This window comes from Lucilia sericata, unplaced genomic scaffold (genome assembly GCF_015586225.1).
Source record: "Lucilia sericata isolate MDLA Ls3-8-SP2 unplaced genomic scaffold, ASM1558622v1 Contig000082F_arrow, whole genome shotgun sequence".
In the NCBI taxonomy this organism is placed as follows: Eukaryota; Metazoa; Arthropoda; class Insecta; order Diptera; family Calliphoridae; genus Lucilia; species Lucilia sericata.
The window spans coordinates 220,860-244,216 of record NW_023994115.1 but is presented as its reverse complement, the minus strand read 5'-3'; the positions used below and the strand labels follow the sequence as shown (position 1 = coordinate 244,216).

The window sequence follows — 23,357 nt, the reverse complement described above, 5'->3', positions numbered from 1 at the left end:
TTACATTTAACTAACAACAACAAATGCAACATCATCATTATCATTATGAAACATAATCTTCTTTTTTTTCTTCTTTTTTTTGGTATTTTTTCAAATTCATATTTTGCAAATGCATCAGCAAATGTTGTACATGGTGGCAACGTTGTTAATTGTCTATGAATTATCATTAACAACAACAAGAGCAACATCATCACGATATGCAATGGCTGTTGCTGTTGATGCAACTTCATCGTCATCGTTAAAAGTAACGGAAATGGATGTTAACAGTTTTACCCACATAAATAAGCCCTCAATGATGAATACTGGAATGGTTAATCGAATGCCACGTCATACAGTTCAAGGTCTAAAGCAGATGGAGCAAATGAATGAACAAAAACAACAAATTGAAGATCCATCATCATCATCATCATCATCACTAGCATCATCCGTAAATTCAAAAATAAAAAGAAGTTTTTCTAACGGTGGTGGCTGGGGAACTGCTAACTTTAATGGACTCGCAGGGCTCATGGGTTCATCACAACAGCACAGCTTTAGAACTAGTTATGATGCAACACCACAACAACAACAACAGTCAAATCAGCAATATCAACAACAGTATACAGAGGCAAAACCCATTTATGAAGAACAACAAGAAAACGATTATGCTGGCAGAGGAGCTGGTGGTGGAGCTGGGGTACATTCTAGTGCAAGTGTTGCTAATGCAGCAGCTTTACACTCGGCTATATATAATTTACAAACTGCTGGAACGCATAATGCAGCTGTGGGTTCAAGTAGTAGTAGTAGTAGTGCAAGTAATGGCGGAAGTGATGGTTTCCTGCCATCATGGAACTTTGGTAAACTTTCAACATCATTTATTGCTTCACAGTCAGCATCAACACCTTATGCCAGTAGCAGTGGCAGCCATAGTGCCTCCACTACTACCAATAATAACGATAAAATCTCTGAAGGCAATTTTCTGCATCATTACGATTCAGCTTCCGCCTTTAATGAATACACACCCCAACATGAATATCAACCATCATACCAGCAGCAACAGCTGCAACAGCAACAACTACCACAACATGAAAACTTTTACAACAGTGTGGAACATACGCAAGCCGATACCTCCTCATCATATGGCGATGAGCATGAACATGATAGCACCAACTATCCACCCTCTGCCTCAGCTGGCCACTTTTCCAACTATCAACAGCATGACTATGAACAACAGCAGCAGCAGGAGAAACAACCCGATGTCATCAACTATGTTCCATATCCTGTAGTCAAGAAACAGCATGTACCAGTTCGTGAACCTGTACAAATACCCATCTCACATGCAGTCATTATACCCGTTAGTAAGCCAGTTCCTATTCATATACCAGTTACACAAAATGTTCAAGTACCAGTGGAAAAGGAATTGAAAATACCTGTTGAACGTGTTGTTCCTTACCCGGTGGAGAAGCATGTACCCGTACCAGTGGAGAAACGTGTACCATATCCGGTGGTGAAGTATGTCCCCATTAAGATTCCACGTCCCTTTCCCGTAAAGGTACCGGTTTTTAAGACTGTCTTACATAAAGTTAAAGGTTGGTGGTAAATTATGTGAGAGGAAAAGAGGTCAACTTGAGGGCAATTAGCATGAAATGCAGTATTTTTAGTTTAAAACTATTATGTATTTGTTGTTTAATTTGAGGTATTTTGCTTTTTCTCTCAATCTCATGTTCTGTTACTATAAGTTTAGGTATTTTTTAGGTATAATGTTTATTTAAAGTTTTGTTATGTTTCCTTTTTATTTTAATAAATAATTACTTATAAATATGTTGTGTTCTTATTTTTTAACAAGACATACATAAATGGAAACTAAATCAAAGTTGAAACCCCTATAAGAAGTATTTCTTCTAAAAATTTCCATCTGACGGAAAGCTATAGAATCGACAGATTTTGCACAAAGCACATTGGGGCAGAATCGAATTTTTTTGGAATTAAATCTGCCCTTTCTAAAGGGCTAGTCTGTATCCAAAAAGCATACGAATATTAAGATTTGAAAATGGACCCCACAAATGCTTCAGGGGTATCCCTAATAGGAAACTTTAGATAGAAATTTTAGTTTCACAATCTCAAAAAGCAATTAAATTTTTAACGTTTTTTAAACTGACAAAAGGTAAAAGGAAATCAAGCAATTCCCAAAAACATAAACGAAAATCCCAAAAATGGAATTTTTATAATTTTGTCCATAGGTTCACATCCCTTTGAGGTCTGGAAAAATACCTCGGAATAAATAAGGAACACATAAAGGTTTCCGAAACTGTTTCCCGTTTTGCGATCCCAGCATTGGGATTTTACAATATGATTCCAAAAGTGGAAATTTTTATAAAAAATATTGATCAAATTTAAAACACTGTAAGTGCAATATGCATATACCTTTCAGATATATGTACAGTTACACTGTGATACAAAAGCGAAGAAAAATTAATGCAGGGGTTCTAAAATATGTACCAATTACATTTCATTGTAGTCCATATAAGTAGTACGAATATATTTTTATACCCACCATCAGAAAAGATGAGGAGTATATTGTTTTGTCATTCCGCTTGTAACACATCGAAATATTGGCCACAGACCCATAAAATTATATATATTCTGAGTTCTTATTAGATTCTAAGACGATCTAGGCATGTCTGTCCGTCTGTCTGTCCTTCTATCTCTCTGTCTGTTGAACAGTATAGAGTCCAAACGTAATAAGGTAGGGAGCTAAAATTTTCCACAAATATTTTTAGTTGATGCAGTTTGTTTTGTATTGTAAATAGGCAATATCGGACCACAATTTCACCTAGCCCCCATATGAGGTTCTCTTCAGAATATTAGTATAACACATATAACTTGCGTAAAATAACATATATAGCAATAAAATTCGACATAAACAAGTTTCATGGGAACAAAAATCTCCCACTTTAATTTTATAGGGATCGGACCATAATTGGCCCTACCAACAATATATGCCAGTAACGATATTCTACATAAAGCAGTTTTATAATTTTATATGGACCGGGCCATAATTGACCCTACCGCCTTATAAGGCCTCCCTAACTAACTTCGAACTGCTAGTAAATCAACAAAATTTTACATAAACTACTTTTATCGGAACAAAAATCTCCCCATTTAAGTTTATAAGGATCGGTCTATAATTGACCCTACCCCCCAGATGAGATCCCCTTCAGAAAATGACTATAACGCTCATAACTTGCTTTAAAATGCCAGTAAAGCAACAAAATTCGAAATGAACAACTGTTATCAAAACTAAAATCTAACTGACATATAAGGTCCCTTTCGAAAAATTACTATAACGTTCATAACTTGCTTTAAAATGCCAGTAAAGCAACAAAATTCGACATAAACAAGTTTTATCGGAACTTTCAGAAATTGACCTGCAATATATGACACATGATTTGATGGTGGATATACATATTTATAATAAGATTCGGCATAGCCGAAACACTTTTACTTCTTAGTTTTCCCTTCGTTAACTTACTATTTAAGAACAAAAGATGCGAAAAAAGAGTCACTTTTGAAGATTTAAAAATTTAAAAAACATAAATTTGGTAGTTTTCAATCGATTTTCATATCAGATATTTTGTTTTAGGAAGTTAGACATTTAAATGTATATCAAAGATTTTGAAAGTTTCCGAATAATCTCATTGTACTTGCAACACATGCATAAGCTATAAAAGTATTTGCAAAGTATTTTTTAAGAACAAATTTTTGAATATATAATTTAATATGCTTAAATTTGCTTTAAAAACAAAAAAACTCTTTCTCAACCTGACAGGCAAATTTATGGACAAACTGTTTAATCAAGATAATAAGGTAAATTATGACAAACACTGTTTTTATGCAGCATTAATGAAGACATAAAAATAAATATAATTCATTTTGTTTCGTTTTTCTTTTATAAGTATTTTATTTATTTTTTAAGTAAAACATTTAATTACATGAAAGAAACACCACCCAAACATCTAGGTGGTAGATGTGAAAGAACGAACAGAAATTATTGTAACAAAATGTTTTGCGGTCTCTAGAATAACAAAATTATAATGAACGTAAAAAAACACTATCATAAAAACCAGAAAAAGAAACAATAAAAACAACACCAGGAATGTGAAAAAATAATAATAAGTAGCAAACAAATCGTAAAATAATAAAACAAAATGCAATAAAAATAATACGGAAAAACAAAACTAACAATTAAAAAAAACAAAATTATTATAAAAATCAAATTATACGGAAACAGTAAAAAACAAAACCAAAGACACACCCATCTATTTAAGGGACAAAAATAAAAACGAAACATGGAATTCATGACGACAAAACAACATTTAGGTAAATGTTTTAATCCGGATATACACTCACTCATACGTGTGCGTTGTAATGGATGACAGTTATTAAAACCTTGCTGTTTTAAAGGTTGTAAACATGTCAAATTTGCGCTGTGTTTCTTTATAATGCTTACTTGCATCTGGAACTTCATCTCTTGGCCTATATGTGTCCTTGGTCATATTAAATCAATCTCTTGAGCATCAAAACCTTAGCCAACAAAAATATGTTTAAAGCCATAGTAAAGCCATTTCTTGCTAAATTTTATATATTCTTTTATTCCAAACGTTTTTGGTCCTTCTTCAAAAAGTCCACAAATTCGTCAATTCGAATGTGATTCCACATTACACAGGGTACTGTTATATGTACGTACATATATATATATGTATGTATGCATGATTTTCATTCGTTTTGTTGGTCAGGTATAGTTCTGATATTCGTATCTTAAAGGTTAAAGGAATTAACAAAAACATGTCATTTTACATGTTGTCAAATGATTAAAACACAACAGCAAACACATCCGCATACAAATTTTTCCAAACATACAAACACATTTCACAAATTTGTAATGAAAATATTCACAATAACCAGGGATGGAGAAATAAAATACACATACTACAAACATATGTATAGAATAAATGTAATTTTTTGGAGCCAAAGTAAAATGTAAATGTCAAATCACTCGACTCACCATTCCTGATATCTAAAATAAAGTTAAATTTCGAAATTCAAATAAAATGTAAGTAAAAGTATTGTTGTTACATTCTTTTTTGTTAGTTTTGTTTTATACAAAAAGGAAACCAGAAAATGATTGCATGTTGAACATGATTGTAAATTCAGTAAATTGTAGTATGTTTTATATTTCTGTATACATATGTATGTAGAAGTTTTGTAGATATTTATAGATTTTTTTATTTTAATTATCTTAAACAAGATGGCAAGAATTGGTAAGAGAAAAATGTAACTTTTACAACAAGTTTAAATTACAATAAGTCCAACAAAAGAAATATGAAAGTAAAGAAAATGCTTATTTTAAATTCAGATTGTTTAATTAGTTGTGAAATATATTTATGCATAGTAGTAGCAAATAGTTATACTCTCAAAATCTAATATTTTTCATAGAAAATTTATTACACAAAATATTTCATCCTTTAATGCGTGCCACTTAACACGATTCGAACTATAACAGAAAAAAAAAAACTAACAAATCAACATTATGAATGTCTGTAGTTAATTTTATATGTGTTAGAAACTATGTTTTTTTCTATTTAACTTATGTAACTTTCATTTCAAATGGCCAACGACTTAACCACTGAGCTTTTGTTTTTTTTTTTCTCTTGGTAATTTGTTGTATTTTTTCACTCCATCATAAGTGGTGGGCTAAACACGCATATTTAATTAGGCAAAACTATAAAACACATAGACATACAAAAAACTAACCTTCTATACAAGCGAGGCAGCAACTTGAACTGCCAACAAAAAAACGCCAACTTTAAGAGGAAGTGGGTTTTGTACTAGACGTGCGCTAAAGAAATCCTGCATGGAAATAAATTAAAATAAAAAACTCAGTTAAATGTAACACTAAAAATAAACTACAAACTTTAGTTAAGTAAATGAAACAAACATTTGATGGTTAACCGAAACAACAAAAAAGGCACAAAATAACGAAATATACATTTACTCATACATACACTAAGATCAATTAGATGAAGTGCACCTTCAAACCACCGTATATATCAACTTGAAAGGAACTTTTTTACAATCAGCGATAGAGAAAGTCTGTTCGGTTGGTACTAACTAACTAACTAACTAACTAACTAACTAACTACTAACTACTAACTAACTAACTAACTAACTAACTAACTAACTAACTAACTAACTACTAACTAACTAACTAACTAACTAACTAACTAACTAACTAACTAACTAACTAACTAACTAACTAACTAACTAACTAACTAACTAACTAACTAACTAACTAACTAACTAACTAACTAACTAACTAACTAACTACTAACTAACTAACTAACTAACTAACTAACTAACTAACTAACTAACTAACTAACTAACTAACTAACTAACTAACTAACTAACTAACTAACTAACTAACTAACTAACTAACTAACTAACTAACTAACTAACTAACTAACTAACTAACTAACTACTAACTAACTACTAACTAACTAACTAACTAACTAACTAACTAACTAACTAACTAACTAACTAACTAACTAACTAACTAACTAACTAACTAACTAACTAACTAACTAACTAACTAACTAACTAACTACTAACTAACTAACTAACTAACTAACTAACTAACTAACTAACTAACTAACTAACTAACTAACTAACTACTAACTAACTAACTAACTACTAACTAACTAAACTAACTAACTAACTAACTAACAATAACTAACTAACTAACTAACTAACTAACTAACTAACTAACTAACTAACTAACTACTACTAACTAACTAACTAACTAACTAACTAACTAACTAACTAACTAACTAACTAACTAACTAACTACTACTAACTACTAACTAACTAACTAACTACCTACTAACTAACTAACTAACTAACTAACTAACTAACTAACTAACTAACTAACTAACTAACTAACTAACTAACTAACTAACTAACTACTAACTAACTAACTAACTAACTAACACTAACTAACTAACTAACTAACTAACTAACTAACTAACTAACTAACTAACTAACTAACTAACAACTACTCTAACTAACTACTAACTACTAACTACTAACTAACTAACTAACTAACTACTAACTAACTAACTAACTAACTAACTAACTAACTAACTACTAACTACTAACTAACTAACTAACTAACTAACTACTAACTAACTAACTAACTAACTAACTAACTAACTACTAACTACTAACTAACTAACTACTAACTACTAACTAACTAACTAACTAACTAACTAACTAACTACTAACTAACTAACTAACTAACTAACTAACTAACTAACTAACTAACTAACTAACTAACTAACTAACTAACTAACTAACTAACTAACTAACTAACTAACAAACTAACTAACTAACTAACTAACTAACTACTAACTACTAACTAACTAACTAACTAACTAACTAACTAACTAACTAACTAACTAACTAACTAACTAACTAACTAACTAACTAACTAACTAACTAACTAACTAACTAACTAACTAACTAACTAACTAACAACTACTACTAACTAACTAACTAACTAACTACTAACTAACTAACTCTAACTAACTAACTACTAACTAACTAACTAACTAACTAACTACTAACTAACTAACTAACTAACTAACTAACTACTAACTACTAACTAACTAACTAACTAACTAAACTACGAACTAACGAACGACTAACTAACTAACTAACTAACTAACTAACTAATCTTAACTAACTAACTAACCTAACTAAACTAATAACATAACTAACTAACTACCTAACTACACTAACTAACATAACTAACGAACTACCTAAACTAACTAACTGAACTAACTAACTAACTAACTATCTACTAACTAAAACTAACTACTAAACTAACATAACTAACTAACTACTACTAACTAACTAACTAACTACATAACTAACTAACTAACTAACTAACTAACTAACTAACTAACTAACTACTAACTAACTAACTAACTAACTAACTAACTAACTAACTAACTAACTAACTAACTAACTAACTAACTAACTAACTAACTAACTAACTAAACTAACTAAATAACTAAATAACTAAATAACTAACTAACTAAATAACTAAAAAACTTACTAACTAACTAACTAACTAAATAATGCTAGAATGTTATTTAAGCTTTTATAAAACTTAATTAAACCGATTTCTAAAGAGAGACTATGTAGTACATTTGACGTGACTGTGAGCAAAAAAACCCAACTCGGAAAGTTCGCCTTTATGGAGGCTATAGAAATAATGGATCATAGCTACATTCAATAAGCTTCGACCTAGGGACGAACAAAACATCTGTGGTTCAAATTTCAACATAATCTGGAAAGCTGCTGCCTGCACCTCGCGTACAAAGTTTACATGAACAGCCAGCCGGACAGACAAACATGCCTTAATCGCGTCAAAAAGTGATTCTGAGTCGATCGCATACTTTAAATTGGGTGTAGGACTATTGTTATGTTGGATATAATTAAACAAAATACCATTCCCCTGACAACTAAATCTATGTAATGATCTCCCAATTTTTAGTCTTATAATTCGTCATAGGTTGTAAGATTTAAAATAAGTACTTGTTAAAGTGTTACTACTACAACTACTGCCAACGCGTCTAGTCTTACTAACTTGGCCAACCTTTTTGTGTTGTAGGTTTTTGTTACAATTAAATATATTTTTATTTTGCTATTTTCTCAGGGAACTTATTTAAAAAGGTAAGTATGTTGATGTTGGTATTTTTAACTTAGCAATTACTATACCTACTATAGAATAAAATTTAAATCTATTGTACGATGTTAATATGTATATTATTTTTATAAGTATACATATGTATGTATGTACTTACATAAATACTTTTATAACCTTTAGTTATACATGACGTATAAGTAATATATGTAAATGTATTTTTCATTAGGATTATAAATATGTATGTATGTGCGTAGTATTGAGGATTTTATTTTAACTAATGTTCATGTAGTTTTAACTTAAAACCTAAGTTTTAATAACCACTATTGCAAATAGTGGACGTGTTTTTTAATTAACTATTTTAAATAATAGTTAAAAATGCAATGGTAATCAAAACATTTACAGTTATACCTTTCATTAACAATTATATTATATATTTGTATTTTACAAATAAAAATTTTAATTCTTTAACTACTTTAATGGATGTAGAGTACTTTGTAATCGTTTTTGTTTTACTCAGCATTCCAGAGTTTTGTCAGGCTTAAAAAGTGCGTTCATACCTATCAAATAGTTGACAAAAATAGCGCTATTTTTAAAAATCAACGCTTTGATTTTCATTTAATATATATGTATCTAGACTAAATATCTATCTAGACTAAATATATTTCATTATTTGTTTCAACATAATTTGTAATTACAAAAATCATGTAAGATCAAAAGAACATTTACAAAAATAGTGGTTATGTATTTTGTAAAATATTTGATAAATGTGAACGTAACGTTGTGTATTTAAATGAGCCTTGTATGCAAATCTATATATATAAAAATGAATGTGTGTTTGTTTGTATGTTTGAACGTTATAGACTACAAAACTGCTGAACCGATTTTCACAGCGTATTCCTGTATGTCTGGAGTAGGTAATAGGCTACTTTTTATTTTGAAATTTCAAGTGGGCGAGGTGCCACGCCCATATTAGAAAATATTAAATCCGTATATTTGAGATAATATAACAGTTAGAGTCTTCAAATTTTGTCGGAGCCACTTTAGTGTCAATATGATTATTTAGGACAAAAAGTAGGCGGAATAGCATTAGGGGGCGTGGCAGCTCCCATATAAATTAAAAACAAAAATTCGTTTATCTTAGAAACAATTACAGTTAGAATCTTAAAATTTTGCACAAATAACTTTAACATCCATGTTAACATTTTGGGAAATAAATTGGGGAGCGGCACCTCCCATATTATTTAAATGCAAAAATTCGACCGATTTTCACAGCGTATTCCTGTATGTCTGGAATAGGTAATAGGCTGCTTTTTATTTTGAAATTTCAAGTGGGCGAGGTGCCACGCCCATATTAGAAAATATTAAATCCGTATATTTAAGATAATATAACAGTTAGAGTCCTCAAATTTTGTCGGAGCCACTTTAGTGTCAATATAATTATTTAGGACAAAAAGTAGACGGACTAGCATTGGGGGCGTGGCAGCTCCCATATAAATTAAAAACAAAAATTCGTTTATCTTAGAAACAATTACAGTTAGAATCTTAAAATTTTGCACAAATAACTTTAACATCCATGTTAACATTTTGGGAAATAAATGGGGGAGCGGCACTTCCCATATTATTTAAATGCAAAAATTCGTTTATCTGGGAAACTAATAGAACTAAATTCTTCAACTTTTGCACTAAGAGTCTGAACATTTTGGATGAAAAAGATCGGACTTCCATCTAGGGGGGGGGGCTTGGAGCCCCCATATGAATTAAATAGAAAAAATCGTATATCTGAGAAACTATTAGAGCTAGAATCTTCAAATTTTACTTGAAGAACTTTGACATTCATCTGAACAATTAGAGTATAACGGGCGGACTTTCAATGGGGGACTTTGTACCTCCCATTTTAATTACATACAAAATTTCGTTTATCTGGGAAACTAATAGAACTAGATTCTTCAAATTTTGCACAAATTACTTTAATATTCATCTAAACATTTTGGAGAATAAAGGGCGGGCTTTTATCTTGGGGGCTTGAAACCCCCACATGAATTTAATAGAACAATTTTTATATCTGAGAAACTATTAGATGTAGAATATTTAAATATTACATGAAGTACTTTGACATTAATGTGAACATTTAGGGAATAATTGGCGGACTTTAAATGGGGGACTTGGCACTTCCCATATTAATTAAATACAAAAATTAATTTATCTGGGAAACTAATAGAACTAGATTCTTCAAATTTTGCATAAATTACTTTAATATTCAACTGAACATTTTGGGGGAAAACGAGCGGGGGGCGTGGAGTCCCCATAGATATATAGAAATTGGCGAACTTTCAGTAATTTGCTTTGCATCTCTAATATGTAACATATTGTAAATCTAGAGAACTATTGCAGTTAGAATCTTCAAAATCGTTAAGTGGGTTTTTTATTTATACTGCTTTTAGGGTAGCAAAGCACACTGGGTAAAGCTAGTGTTCTATATATACTACATACATACATACATATGTATATGGATTTGTAAGTTTGTATTACTTATTAAAATGTAAATCCTCCACACTTATCTTAATTAACAATTTGTATTAATAAAAAAACACGCAAATTTAGTTTGTTTGTATTGTGTTCGTTAAAGTTTTCAAAGAATTGGAAAATGTTAAATAAAAACATGGTAAATTCTTACTATTAACCCATTAAGTACTAATGTTGATTTGTAATATTGCAATACTTAAGTAATCTAGGTGAAAACATTCGTACACGGAAAAAAATCTTACAGCTTTTGAGCTAAGTAATTTTTCCGGCTTTCATCTTAGTTATGGCAAACCTGTCATCTAGTTTTTCCTCTAGATTCTTAAATTACAACAATCTCATCTTTGTTATGGAAACCTGTCATCTAGTTTTTACTCTAGATTCTTAAATTACAACAATCGATGCTGAAAAACTTTCTCATTTATATTAACCTTTTAGAGCTTCTTTAAGTAGAAACTTGTAAACGATTATGGCCTGTAGGGTAGGCTATGGAAAATAAATAAAATAAAGTTATTTCCCTTACACCTGCTCTTAAGAAAAATTATAGATTTTCGATTTGAAAAGAATGTCAAACGAATATTTCAATTACATATGTCACACCTACTATCACTTAAGGGTTAAACTACCATTGTTGTATGTACTATTAAAACGAAACTAACAAATAAATTTAAATACATATTTCCATCTATTTATCATGTTGTAGTTGTGGTAATATTTTGTTAAACACAAAAAATTTAGATTAGATTAAATGTTTAAATGTTAAATGAATATAACAACACATTAAATTAACTGAACAAAGTAAATATTTTAGATGTATGAACATAGAGTTCCCTGAAGGCATTATTAAGTAAATTAACAATTCCCGAGATGTTCATTTTGGAGAAAGAAAGACAAACAACAAAAGGTTAAAAAAGAAACATGAAAACCAAACAAAAATTACACATACTTAACTAAAAATAATGAACTAAAGGATTATTAAAAAAGCAAGAAATTCCATATACATATTATTTAAATTTAAATTATTTTATTATATACACAAATATTTATGATCAAGTTTATGGCTTATTCATTTGTTAGTTATTTTTTGTTTAAAAAATATATAATTATTTTAAAAAGTTTATAAATATTCATTCATTCGTTACAACCTCCATCAAAGAGAGGGGAATATGTTAATTTTGATACATCGTTTGTTACACACTACAATATTGGTCGTAGACCCAGAAAGTTAAAATTTTTAACTAATATACATATTTATTGATAAAGTTTGTTTGGTACTGAAAATGGGCAATATAGTTGCACGATTTCTCCTAGCTCCCATAAATATGGAAGCAATCAGCTTTATTGTATGGCCAAAATTTGATTCTAACCCCTATATAACTTTCACTTTACAATATTTGACTTTAAAAAAATCAAAATCTATCTACAAAATTTCATGGATATCGCTGAATCAAATAAGTCTTATTTTCAAAAGAGGTTAACATCAATAATTTACTTAAAAGAAAATTTCAAGATATTTTCTAAAGAACTTACATATATTAAACTAAGTTTTGCCAATTTTTATAGAGATACTAGAATATTTTACATAAGTCAAAAGATTTATTCGGGGGTACGGTTGTATGGGGCCTTGGCGAAATAATTGACCATTTTTTAATAGACTTCGTTTTTGGGTCAAAATTTCGTACACACAGACGGACAAACAGACAGATATACGGACGGATGGACGGACAGATCGACTCAGAAAGTAATTCTGAGCCGGTTGGTATACTTTATGGTGGGTGTAGGACCAATATTTTTATTTATTTTAATAAATTAATAACTCTTTTAAGTCCTATATAAGTCTACCCTTAATTGATTGAACTCCCCCTTTAAGGCCCAGTCCGGAAAATCTGTTCAAATTAGTTAATTACAATAAATCTGAAAATAAATACGAAATTCTGCCCGTTAAACTTACTGATTAAAATTTTAACTCATTATTTTACCACGGCGATGACATTGGAGGCAAGTACTTACCATGCCCGCTTACAAAGAAGGACTTCAGTAAGTCATTAAAAAGTTGTTTTATTTTAATCAAGAAAAATAAAATTGCCTACACATGGTAAAAACTGTCATATCATACATATTAGTCCGCTTGCACAAAATGGCAAACGAAAAAATGTACTTACATACATACGTATCAGATAGTTTGCAAGTCATTACTGGAGTACTTAAAAGTAATTCAGTTGGTATATAGTAGTCATTCAAATGTGTAAATATAAGTTGTTGTGTTTTATGGGTTAATATCAATATATGATAATAAAATTCTGATAATAAATAAACGATTGATCCATAAAGTCCTTATATAGGACCGTTTGTTTTGATTCTGGCTACATAAGATCCAGCATAGTCGAATATAAGGCTCTTAGTTGTTTTATGTATATTAAATTTTTAAACAAATGTATGTTAAACTGTTGTTGGTTTTAACCCTTTAAAATGTAGTTAAATGCAATTTTTGTTGCTATTTTTATTATTTAAACTTATTTTATAATACAATTTTGCTTATTTTGTTCTGTTATTGTTTTATTCTTCTTATTTTTTATTTTGCACATTGTGTTTACATTTTATTAAAAAACTTTCTAGTTGTTTGGTGTTTTTTTTTTATATTTCTATTCTCGGAAATTATGGCAACAAATATGAAAGAGGAACCACACGAGGAACAAACATTATGCATACGTTGAAACACCAGCACTATGGGCTGAAAATAATTTCGTTTTTGATGAAATTTGTGGCCTAGAAAAAGGTTGAAATCATTACTCCGTTATGACGTACAATAAATTAATCTAAATAGTCTAATCACTAGTGTCATTGATTGTCGTAGTAGAACAAATTTGTATTGAGAATATTAAAAACTAAAAAAAATTTCAGCAAAACTTACTTTTCAATGACTACTCCATACCATCTGCATTACTTAAAAGGAGTCTAGTAATGACTTACAAATAACTATATACGTAAGTGCTTACTTTTTAGCCTTGACATTTTGTTTTGGGTTTACAAAAGAATATCAAAGTAAAAAACCTATTAAATTTTTGTTAATGCATTAATTATTCTCATTGTGCAGTGTTTAGTTGAAATTAAAATTAGTTTTGAATGGTTTTTATTATTATTAAAGTTTTCGAAAATAAACAAATATAACAACAGCATAATATATGTTTTTTTTTTTGCTTTATTGTATTCATAAAATTTCCAAGAAATTAATGGGTTACCATCATAAAGGCAGTGAAAGTGTAAGAAGTTTTCAAATGAGTTTGGTATAAATTTAATTTATTTATAAATAGAAAATTATTTATATTTTATATTAAATATGCTTAAGTATTAAAAATAATTACGAGCTGTGTGTTTTTATTAATAAAAATTTAAATATTTTTTTAAATAAAAATCACCAAAAATATGATAAGAATTTTCTAATATTAGAGAAGCTATTAAATTGTAATATTTTACTTTGCCTGTCTGTCTGCAAGTCGAATCCTACCAGAGACTCAAGTGTTTTCTTTCGATCTTATGTAACACACATACATCCTCGATTAAAACTAACTTGATTTTGTATAGAAAACTTAATTGATGCATTTAAGTTATTTAAAAACAACTTGATAAACTTTCAACTCTTTAAAAAAAAAATAATAAAAAATATTCACGTATATGTTGAAAATAAAACACCAACCAAAAACTGCATTAAATTTTTAATATTCCTGAGTCGTGTTAAATTAAAATTAAACCACACACAGACTCATAAAATGAACAAAATTTATTCGATTTTAAAAGAGTAACAACCCCAATTAAGTAAAATCAAATTAATGGAAAAATTTTATTATTGAGATGAATAAAAAAAAAACCATCAAGTAACAAAATTTTATATCCATGCAGAACGTTTAAAGATTATTTTAACATTTCACATTCATTCATGCCGGTTAAGGAGACAGATACACATTCAGAAACTCAGATGGCCATTCATCAGATACTCATTTAGTACATTCAGTTATATGTATATACATACATATCGTTAGCTTATATTCAAAAAGTTCCAACTCAGTAAATTATAGTTTTCAGAAGAGCAAAAACCTGTTTAAATCGAGAAATATTTCACAAAAAGAAAAAAGTCTCTTTCTTTATATATTTACAATAATCTTACTAATTCCTATTTATGCAAAAATTTTGATATTTTAGCGAACTTTTTTAAGATAGCACTTTTTTGTTGAAAATAAAAATATATTTTTATTATTTTATATTCTAAATTGCTGTATTTAAAAGAGATATAATATTATATTATTTTAACACCAATCGGTGTTAAAAGCCCATAATTGGGTTTTTTTATTTAAAATTTATACCAAACATGGGAAATTAGTTCGGAATACGAAATTTTATCAAAAGATGAGTTGTCAATTTTTGAATATAGACTCACTATATATATACAATATACATACACATACAAATGTATGTATTTAATCTGTGGGTAAAAATATGTTTAAACAGAAAAAAGACAAAATATCATGTCACATTTGATCCTAGTCCACGTATAAGTTCAGTTTCAGAAAATTGCTTAAAAGTTCACAATTGATTTAAAAAGTCAATATAGCAATAAAATTCGACATAATCATTTATTGACGCTATTATCATATTGAGAAAAAATCATTAAAAAAATTTATAAAAAAATTATGTTGAAAAATTTTAAAAAAATATACAAGAATATTCGGCTATGCCGAATCTTATATACCCACCATCAAACCATATGCCGAAAAAGGAATGCTCCCCTATAAACGTCAGGGTGATATTTGGAATATATATTAAGTAAATTATGGACCAAGCTCTTTTGAATTAACAAAATATTTATTTTTAAAAACCAAATATTTTTGTTTAATTTTTAAACCGTGAACATACATATATGGGCTGCAGGGTCAATTATGGACTTACTTGAGTCGAATTTCACAGCTATTAATTTTAGACCGATCCACATAAAATTTGTTTAAGAGATTTTGGCTCGTAAGGAACTTACTTGAGTCGAATTTCACTGTTATACTCGTATTTTGAAGCCAGTAATGAGCGTTAAAGCAATTTTCTGAAATGGTTTTTACGTGGGGGTAGGGTCAATTATGGACCCATCCACATAAAATTTAGTAGAGAGATTTTGGCTCGCATAAAACTTATATGTCGAATTTCATCGCTACATTCATATTTTTAAGCCAGTAATGAGCGTTATAATAATTTTCTGAAGGGGACCTTATATGAGGGATATGGTCAATTATGGACCGATCCACATAAAAATTGGTTAAGACATATTAGCTCGCAAGGAACTCAATTGAGTCGAATTTCATCGTATTTTTAAGCCAGTAATGATCGTTACAGTAATTTACTGAAAGGAACCTTATATGGCGGTTAGGCTCAATTATAGACCGATCCTCATAAAATTTAGTAGATAGATTATTTCAGATCAAAATATTAATATTTAATTAAAATAGTCATTTATCGTAGTTAAATCGAACAAGGAATAAATAGCAAAAGGTAAGCAAATGAGGTTTCGTATTAACTCGTGAGAAAAAAGTCCACTAAAGACGTCATATTAAATCAGAATATATTAAATATGTTGCAAAATATATAAAGAGAAAAAGTGATAGAATAAAATTCAATAAAATAAAATACAATTTAGACATTACAAAATACGTTACACACTTTCTTTTTAGCTAAAGCCACAATATTATATCGTATCCTTTAGAAATAAAATCATTGCTGTGATTTTATTTCTAAAAAAAAATTAAAAGAAAAATTAAATAAAAGTGAAAAATAAAAAAAAAAAAAAATACTTGCTTACATTTTAACTCAAACATCTTCATCACTTTTGATGGTAGTAGTCGTTACTTTTAAAGTTGCAACAAACGTATCTTTTGTAAAAACTTATACAGAGACACATTCACTCCTAGAAATTTATCATGAAAATACAACCATCTACTCACACACAAACATAATAGAATAAAGACAGTAATGACGATGTCTCGTTTAGAATTCATATGAGTCTAAACTTAACAGTTATGGGGAGTTTTTAAATTTTTTTGTTGCAAAATGTGATTTTTAAAACTGTTCACAATATCATATGATTGTGTGATTTTCTATACACAAACAGTAGGTTGTTGTTTACTGCCCACCACTGGTTTAAATGCATATTTCTTTGGTTTTGTAGATTTATGTGTGAATGTTAAAATGTGTGTATGTATGTTAAAAACGCCTAGAAAATAATATTGTTTTAAAGTGCATGAAAAAGAGGACTTTTAGGTGTATGTTTGTTTATATCATGATAACATTTTTAATATAGGTACTGTAAACAACTGACGAAATGATCGGTATAAACATGATAAACACACTTAGATATATTGCTGTTCGATTCAGGAGGGTCAAAAGATTTTCGAATAAGTGCAATAGATACAGAAGACAGTATAGAACTGAAATTTCTATCAAAAATAAAACTTGAAACCCACAGATGAGATCTGAATAATGATTCATTGATATTTGAAAATAGTAACTGAAAAGATTTGCTTGCTGGGTTTACTAAATTTGGTTGTAATTCATTCCCTTGTGGCATCTGTAGTATTTAATAGTGTCTCGTATTTAAGGGTTTTTCGCTTTTGAGTTTGACATATGAATGTCGTGGTTAACTTTAGTAATTTATCATCAACATATTTTGCTTTTATATGGATCAGTCACAGTGCATAACATAGCAGCAGCAGCCGTGCAACTTTAAAACCCAGACCCAACCCGAAAAAAGATATAGAAAAAAATGAACAACGAAATATATCAACAGCACTTGGAATAAATGCACATAAATTGTCTAAGAATGCTAGAGTTATTTTACTACTATTCACATTCATATTCATAAGCATGTTTACACTAATACGAGCAGCAGCAGCAGCAGCACCAGCACAACCATGAATTGTTTCTTTCTATCATGCCACAAAATAAATGAGACCAATTTAATTATGCAAAAATATGTCTGAATAAAAACAAAGTTATGGTACATGTTTTATGTTTATGTTTATTATTTAATATGTGACTAAAATTAAATGAAGATTTATAATTTGGTACCAAAAATATAGTTAGAAAGTTTTGAACTCGTATGAGTTTAAATTCATTTACTGCAAGTAATAAGATATAGAATATTTATAAAGTTTTAGTGATTTATTACATCTAGCCACCAAAAACTGGGTAATGACTTTCAATTGTAATTACTTACCTAACAACATACTTTTCAATGACTACCACATATTGTCTGGATTACATAGAAGTAGTCTAATAAGGTCTTACGCATAATGCGTTATATAAATACTTTCTAATTCATTAGTCATCTTTCCTATGAAGATATAGAACCTGTGTACGTTTTTTCATGCCATTTACAATGACTACTTTTTCTAGTTACTTGTAATCGTTTGTGGTAAGTACTTGCCTCCAATGACATCACCGTGTTAAAATAATGACTTAAAATGCTATTGTGTAAGTAAATTTGAGCATTTTAACTTCTTACATGGTAATGAAAGTTTTTACTGGGTAGTTATGTAAATAAGTTATTTTACGGCTGAAAAGGGTTCTATAGCATATTTTGGATCAATCATTTACAATTAATTCTCCACTTTGTTTGAGGCATGTGATAAATAATCTTTAAGTATTACATCTAAAATTAAACGAAATACGATTTTTTTGAGCTAAATCTGTACAAAATATTCTAATCCGAAAAAAACCAAAGGTTTTTTCTTGTGAACAACCCAGTAAAAATTTTTCTTACCGGGTAAGTATCAAAGTAATGTGGGATCTAAGTGAAGACTACTTATATTTAGGGTGAATTACTACGTATTCTTGTTCAACGAGTTTCAAGAAATAATCTACAAATAAGTAATGTAATAGCTAATTATTTTAAAACGATTTTTTATGTAGAAGGCAAAAAAAAAAAAAAATCTCTGCTGGGATTTAAAACCAGGCGTACAGATGGTTCCTTTGTTTCTCACTTTAGCTGCTTATTCGTTTTGTGAATTTAAGAGCGGGGTTTTACAAGAAATATTAATGAACTAGCTTTACCCAGTGTGCTTTGCTACCCTAAACAATATAAATAAAAAAAACCCACTTTACTATTTTTTAAGATTCTAATAACTGTTTCTTGTATTTATTACATATGGGGATTTCCCCGCCAGGATTATAGCTCTAATAGTTTCCCATCTATACGAATTGTAGAAGGGAGGTATCCCGCCTCTAATTCTAGTCCGCCACTTTATTACTCAAGTGTTTACATGGATGTCAAAGTTCTTAGTGCAAAATTTGAGAATTCAAACTTTAGACATGCAAATGTTTATATTTAATTCATATGGGATGCACCACGCCCCCTATTACTAGTCCGTCAATTTAGCACCCAAATGTTAACATAGATGTCAAAGTTCTTCGTGCAAAATTTGGGGATTATATGTAGCTCCAATAGGTTCCCAAATATAAGGGGTTTTGTTTTTAATTCATATGGGAGGTGCCACGCCCCTATTTCTAGTTCTGCAATTATCCCCCAAATTGTTCATATGAATTAATGTTAATGTTGACCCTGTTGAGAATTCTGATAGTTTTCGTATTTAGTTCAGTGGGGGGGTGCCACGCTCCCCTATTTTTAGTCCTCCCATTTTGTCTTAAACAATCATAATGATACTAAAGTGGCTTCGTTAGGATTATAACAGTTATATTTTCTCAGATGTACTGACATAATTTCTTTATATGGGAGGTACCACATCCTGTCCGTCCATTTTGTCCCTAAATATTCACATAGATGTCAAAACCGTCGATATAAAATTTAAGGACTCTAGCTATTGCAATTTCTGAGATATGGTAATTTTAATATCTATTTTCTATGTGGGCGTGGCATCAAATTCATTATATATATGTATATATATAGATAGATGTCATTTTGAAAGATAAATTGGCTCAAACCATTAACTTCCTGTTTGACGCCCTAGACAATTGGACTATAACAAATCTAAATTGTTTCGCTATTTACCAGTAATTACCTATTCAAATGAAATAATGTGGTCGATAATGAACACTCATTGCCAAGTAATGTATGAAATAGCCATTACCAAAATTTTAGATTTTTTCCTAGCTATTTTTTTATTTTTAGTTTCATCTCAAAATTAAAATAATTTTAAATAAATGTCACTTTCAAATATTTACTTAATGTTATTAAACAATATATATTTTTCTCCCAATACTTATTTAATTCAATTAAATGTTCATTACTAATTCAAATTTATTGACTTATTCATATCATTTATATTTAAGAAAATTAATGAATTTAATGCTAAAAAGTTACAAATTATAGACATAGTAAATTACATATTTTTAGTAGACCGCAACAAAATTATGAAGCTTCAGATTGAAATGATTGTTTGAATTATTTTTATGCTAATATGTTGATACGTTTAATTAATTAAATATGAGCACTATGTTGGTCTTGTATAACCGAAAAGAGGTCAATTTTTAATATGTGGCTATCGCGGAACAAACTATCTCTCGTACTAAATGTCTGACATACTGACTGCATATTTGTTGTATCAGATTATTCTATAAGACATGCTTTCGAGAATTTTTATACCCATATTGATTTTGTTATTCCGTTTGTATCATTTCTTGTTTCCATTTATAAGATGATTATGTTCGTCCGTCTGTCTGTTAGGACTTAAATGAGTAATTCGTACTTAAATCAATAAGTACGATTTTCTTTAAATCAAGTAAAATATACTTGATTCAAGTACGGATCCGATAAGTACGAAAACACTAATTAAGACTTTTTTGGTCACTTATATGGAGAATTTTAGGTTTGATAAATGCTTATTTAATTTGAGTTAAAAATAGGATTGATTTATGAATATAAGGGATTGAATTAATCCCAAAACGAATATGATTTCAGCTTGATTTGTACTTAATTTGGAAAACTTTAGCAAGGAAATAGCTAAATTTGATTTTAACTAATATATACCTGTGTGCTTTGTTACCCAAAAATAAATATAAATTAAATAGGGAGTTTCCCAGATATACGAATTTTTGTGTGGGATCCCCTTATTGAAAGTCCACCAATTTATTACCCAAATATTTACATGGATGTCAGACTTCTTCATGCAAAATTTGATGATTCTAGTTCTAACAGTTTCCCAGATATAAGATTTTTTGTACATAATTCATATGTGAGATGCCAATCCTCCCTAATGATAGACCGCCCATTTTTCTCAGAAATGTTCACATGGATGTTAAAGTTCTTCGTACAAAATTTGAAGATTCTAGCTCCAATAGTTTTCTAAAAAAACGAATTTTTGTATTTAATTTATATGGTACCTCCCGCCCTTAAAATCATGTCCACTAATTTATCACAAAATGTTGACATGGATATCAAAGTTCTTCGTACAAAATTTGAAGATTCTGGCTCCAATAGTTTCTGAAATAAACGAATTTTTGTATTTAATTCATATGGGAGATGCCATGGGCCCCATGTGAAAGTCCGCCCATTTCACACACAAATATTCACATGTATGTTAAAAGTCATCCTGCAAAAAGTAAAGATTCTAACTCCAATAGCTTCCCAGATAAACTAATTTTAGTATGTAATTCCTATGGGAGGTGCCACGCCCCCTATTGATAGTCCGCCAAATGTTTGTCCTAAATATTCATGTCGATACTAAAATGGCTCCGAAAAAAATTAAGGACTCTAGTTGTTATATTTTTCCAGATATACTAATTTAAGATTTGTTTATATGAGAGGTGCCACGCCTACTCTACAGAGATAATTGCATATTATAAGCAAAAAAGATCAAATTGGAAATCGTCCTCACTATAGTAGTGTAGGGTATGCATTGAAGAGGAATATCCCATAAACTCAGGTTTTTAATTTAATATATGAATCAAAATTAAATTTAAAAATAAATTTTAACATTCTTTAAAATTTAACATTTTATTTCCGCTGCAGTCTAAGGAATACAAATATATACATATATGTATAATTTTTTGTAAAATCTTTAAAAGCAATAATTGCTTTCAGAAACTCTAAATTCCTTTCATTATTTATTTTTAACATCTTTTACTTCATTTATTAGTGTGTTTCCATGGATTACATATCATAAGTAATGCATAAGCTTTTAATTAATAGAAATATTTTTCACTTAAGCAACTTTGTACTAAGAATGCATTATGAAAAATAAATTGAAAGAACGAAACACATTTATGTTTTAAGTTTTTCTCCAAATAAATACTCATTCATTCGTACACCCAAATGCACAAAAACAAGGGAACCTGTCACATTGGGAGTATTGGAGACTCAGACAGTCATATACATACGTATGTATATACATTTATTTCATATGTTTCTATGTGCAAATTAACGAGAGTTGTTAGCAAAGTTTCGTTGATAATTAAATATTTAATATGTAGCTGTGGAATATCCTTTCTATAAATCCTGGTCAACCCTCGTAGTTTATGAGCATTTCTCTATTTTATAAGTTTTAAGTATTAGTTGGGTCTCATATGCTAAATATAACGTTTTAATAGATAGTATTTTCTTTTAAAAATATAACTAAAAGTGAAGTAATGAGGATAAATGCAGGAATATGTGTCTGCTAATGACAACAACATTTATATTTTTAAGTTTTTTTTTCTGTAACATTTATAAAAAGTATGCAAATGATGTTTATACAAAATAACTTCAATTTATGCACCAATACAAGTAGTAACACATCCTTAGAAATCTCTAAATAATTAGGAAGTTATAGGTTCACCCACCATCCAGCTAAAACATGTTAATGACTGGTACTTACTCAGCAACTTACTTTTCAGTGGCTACTACATACCGTCTGAGTTACTTGCATGTTCCCCCGTTCTATTCAATTTTATTCATTCTAATTTATTTTAACAAAAATATCTTGCATATAATTTTATAATACATATTAGCACAAGTTAGTTATGTATGTATAAATATTACATATGTATATATACATATATATAATATTTATATAAATACTAGCTATACCCAGTGTGCTTTGCTACTCTAAAAGGAATATGTATA

The 23,357-nt window shown here is 29.2% G+C and overlaps 1 protein-coding gene across 1 annotated transcript; it reads left to right on the top strand.

Moving 5' to 3' along the window:
* The first annotated feature begins 505 nt into the window (after positions 1-505).
* LOC119599558 (ras-interacting protein RIP3) lies at positions 506-1,604 on the top strand. The gene has a single exon (XM_037949359.1). It carries the CDS (start codon positions 506-508, stop codon positions 1,574-1,576), a length of 1,071 nt encoding a protein of 356 aa, XP_037805287.1. The 3' UTR covers positions 1,577-1,604.
* The last annotated feature ends 21,753 nt before the right edge of the window (positions 1,605-23,357 follow it).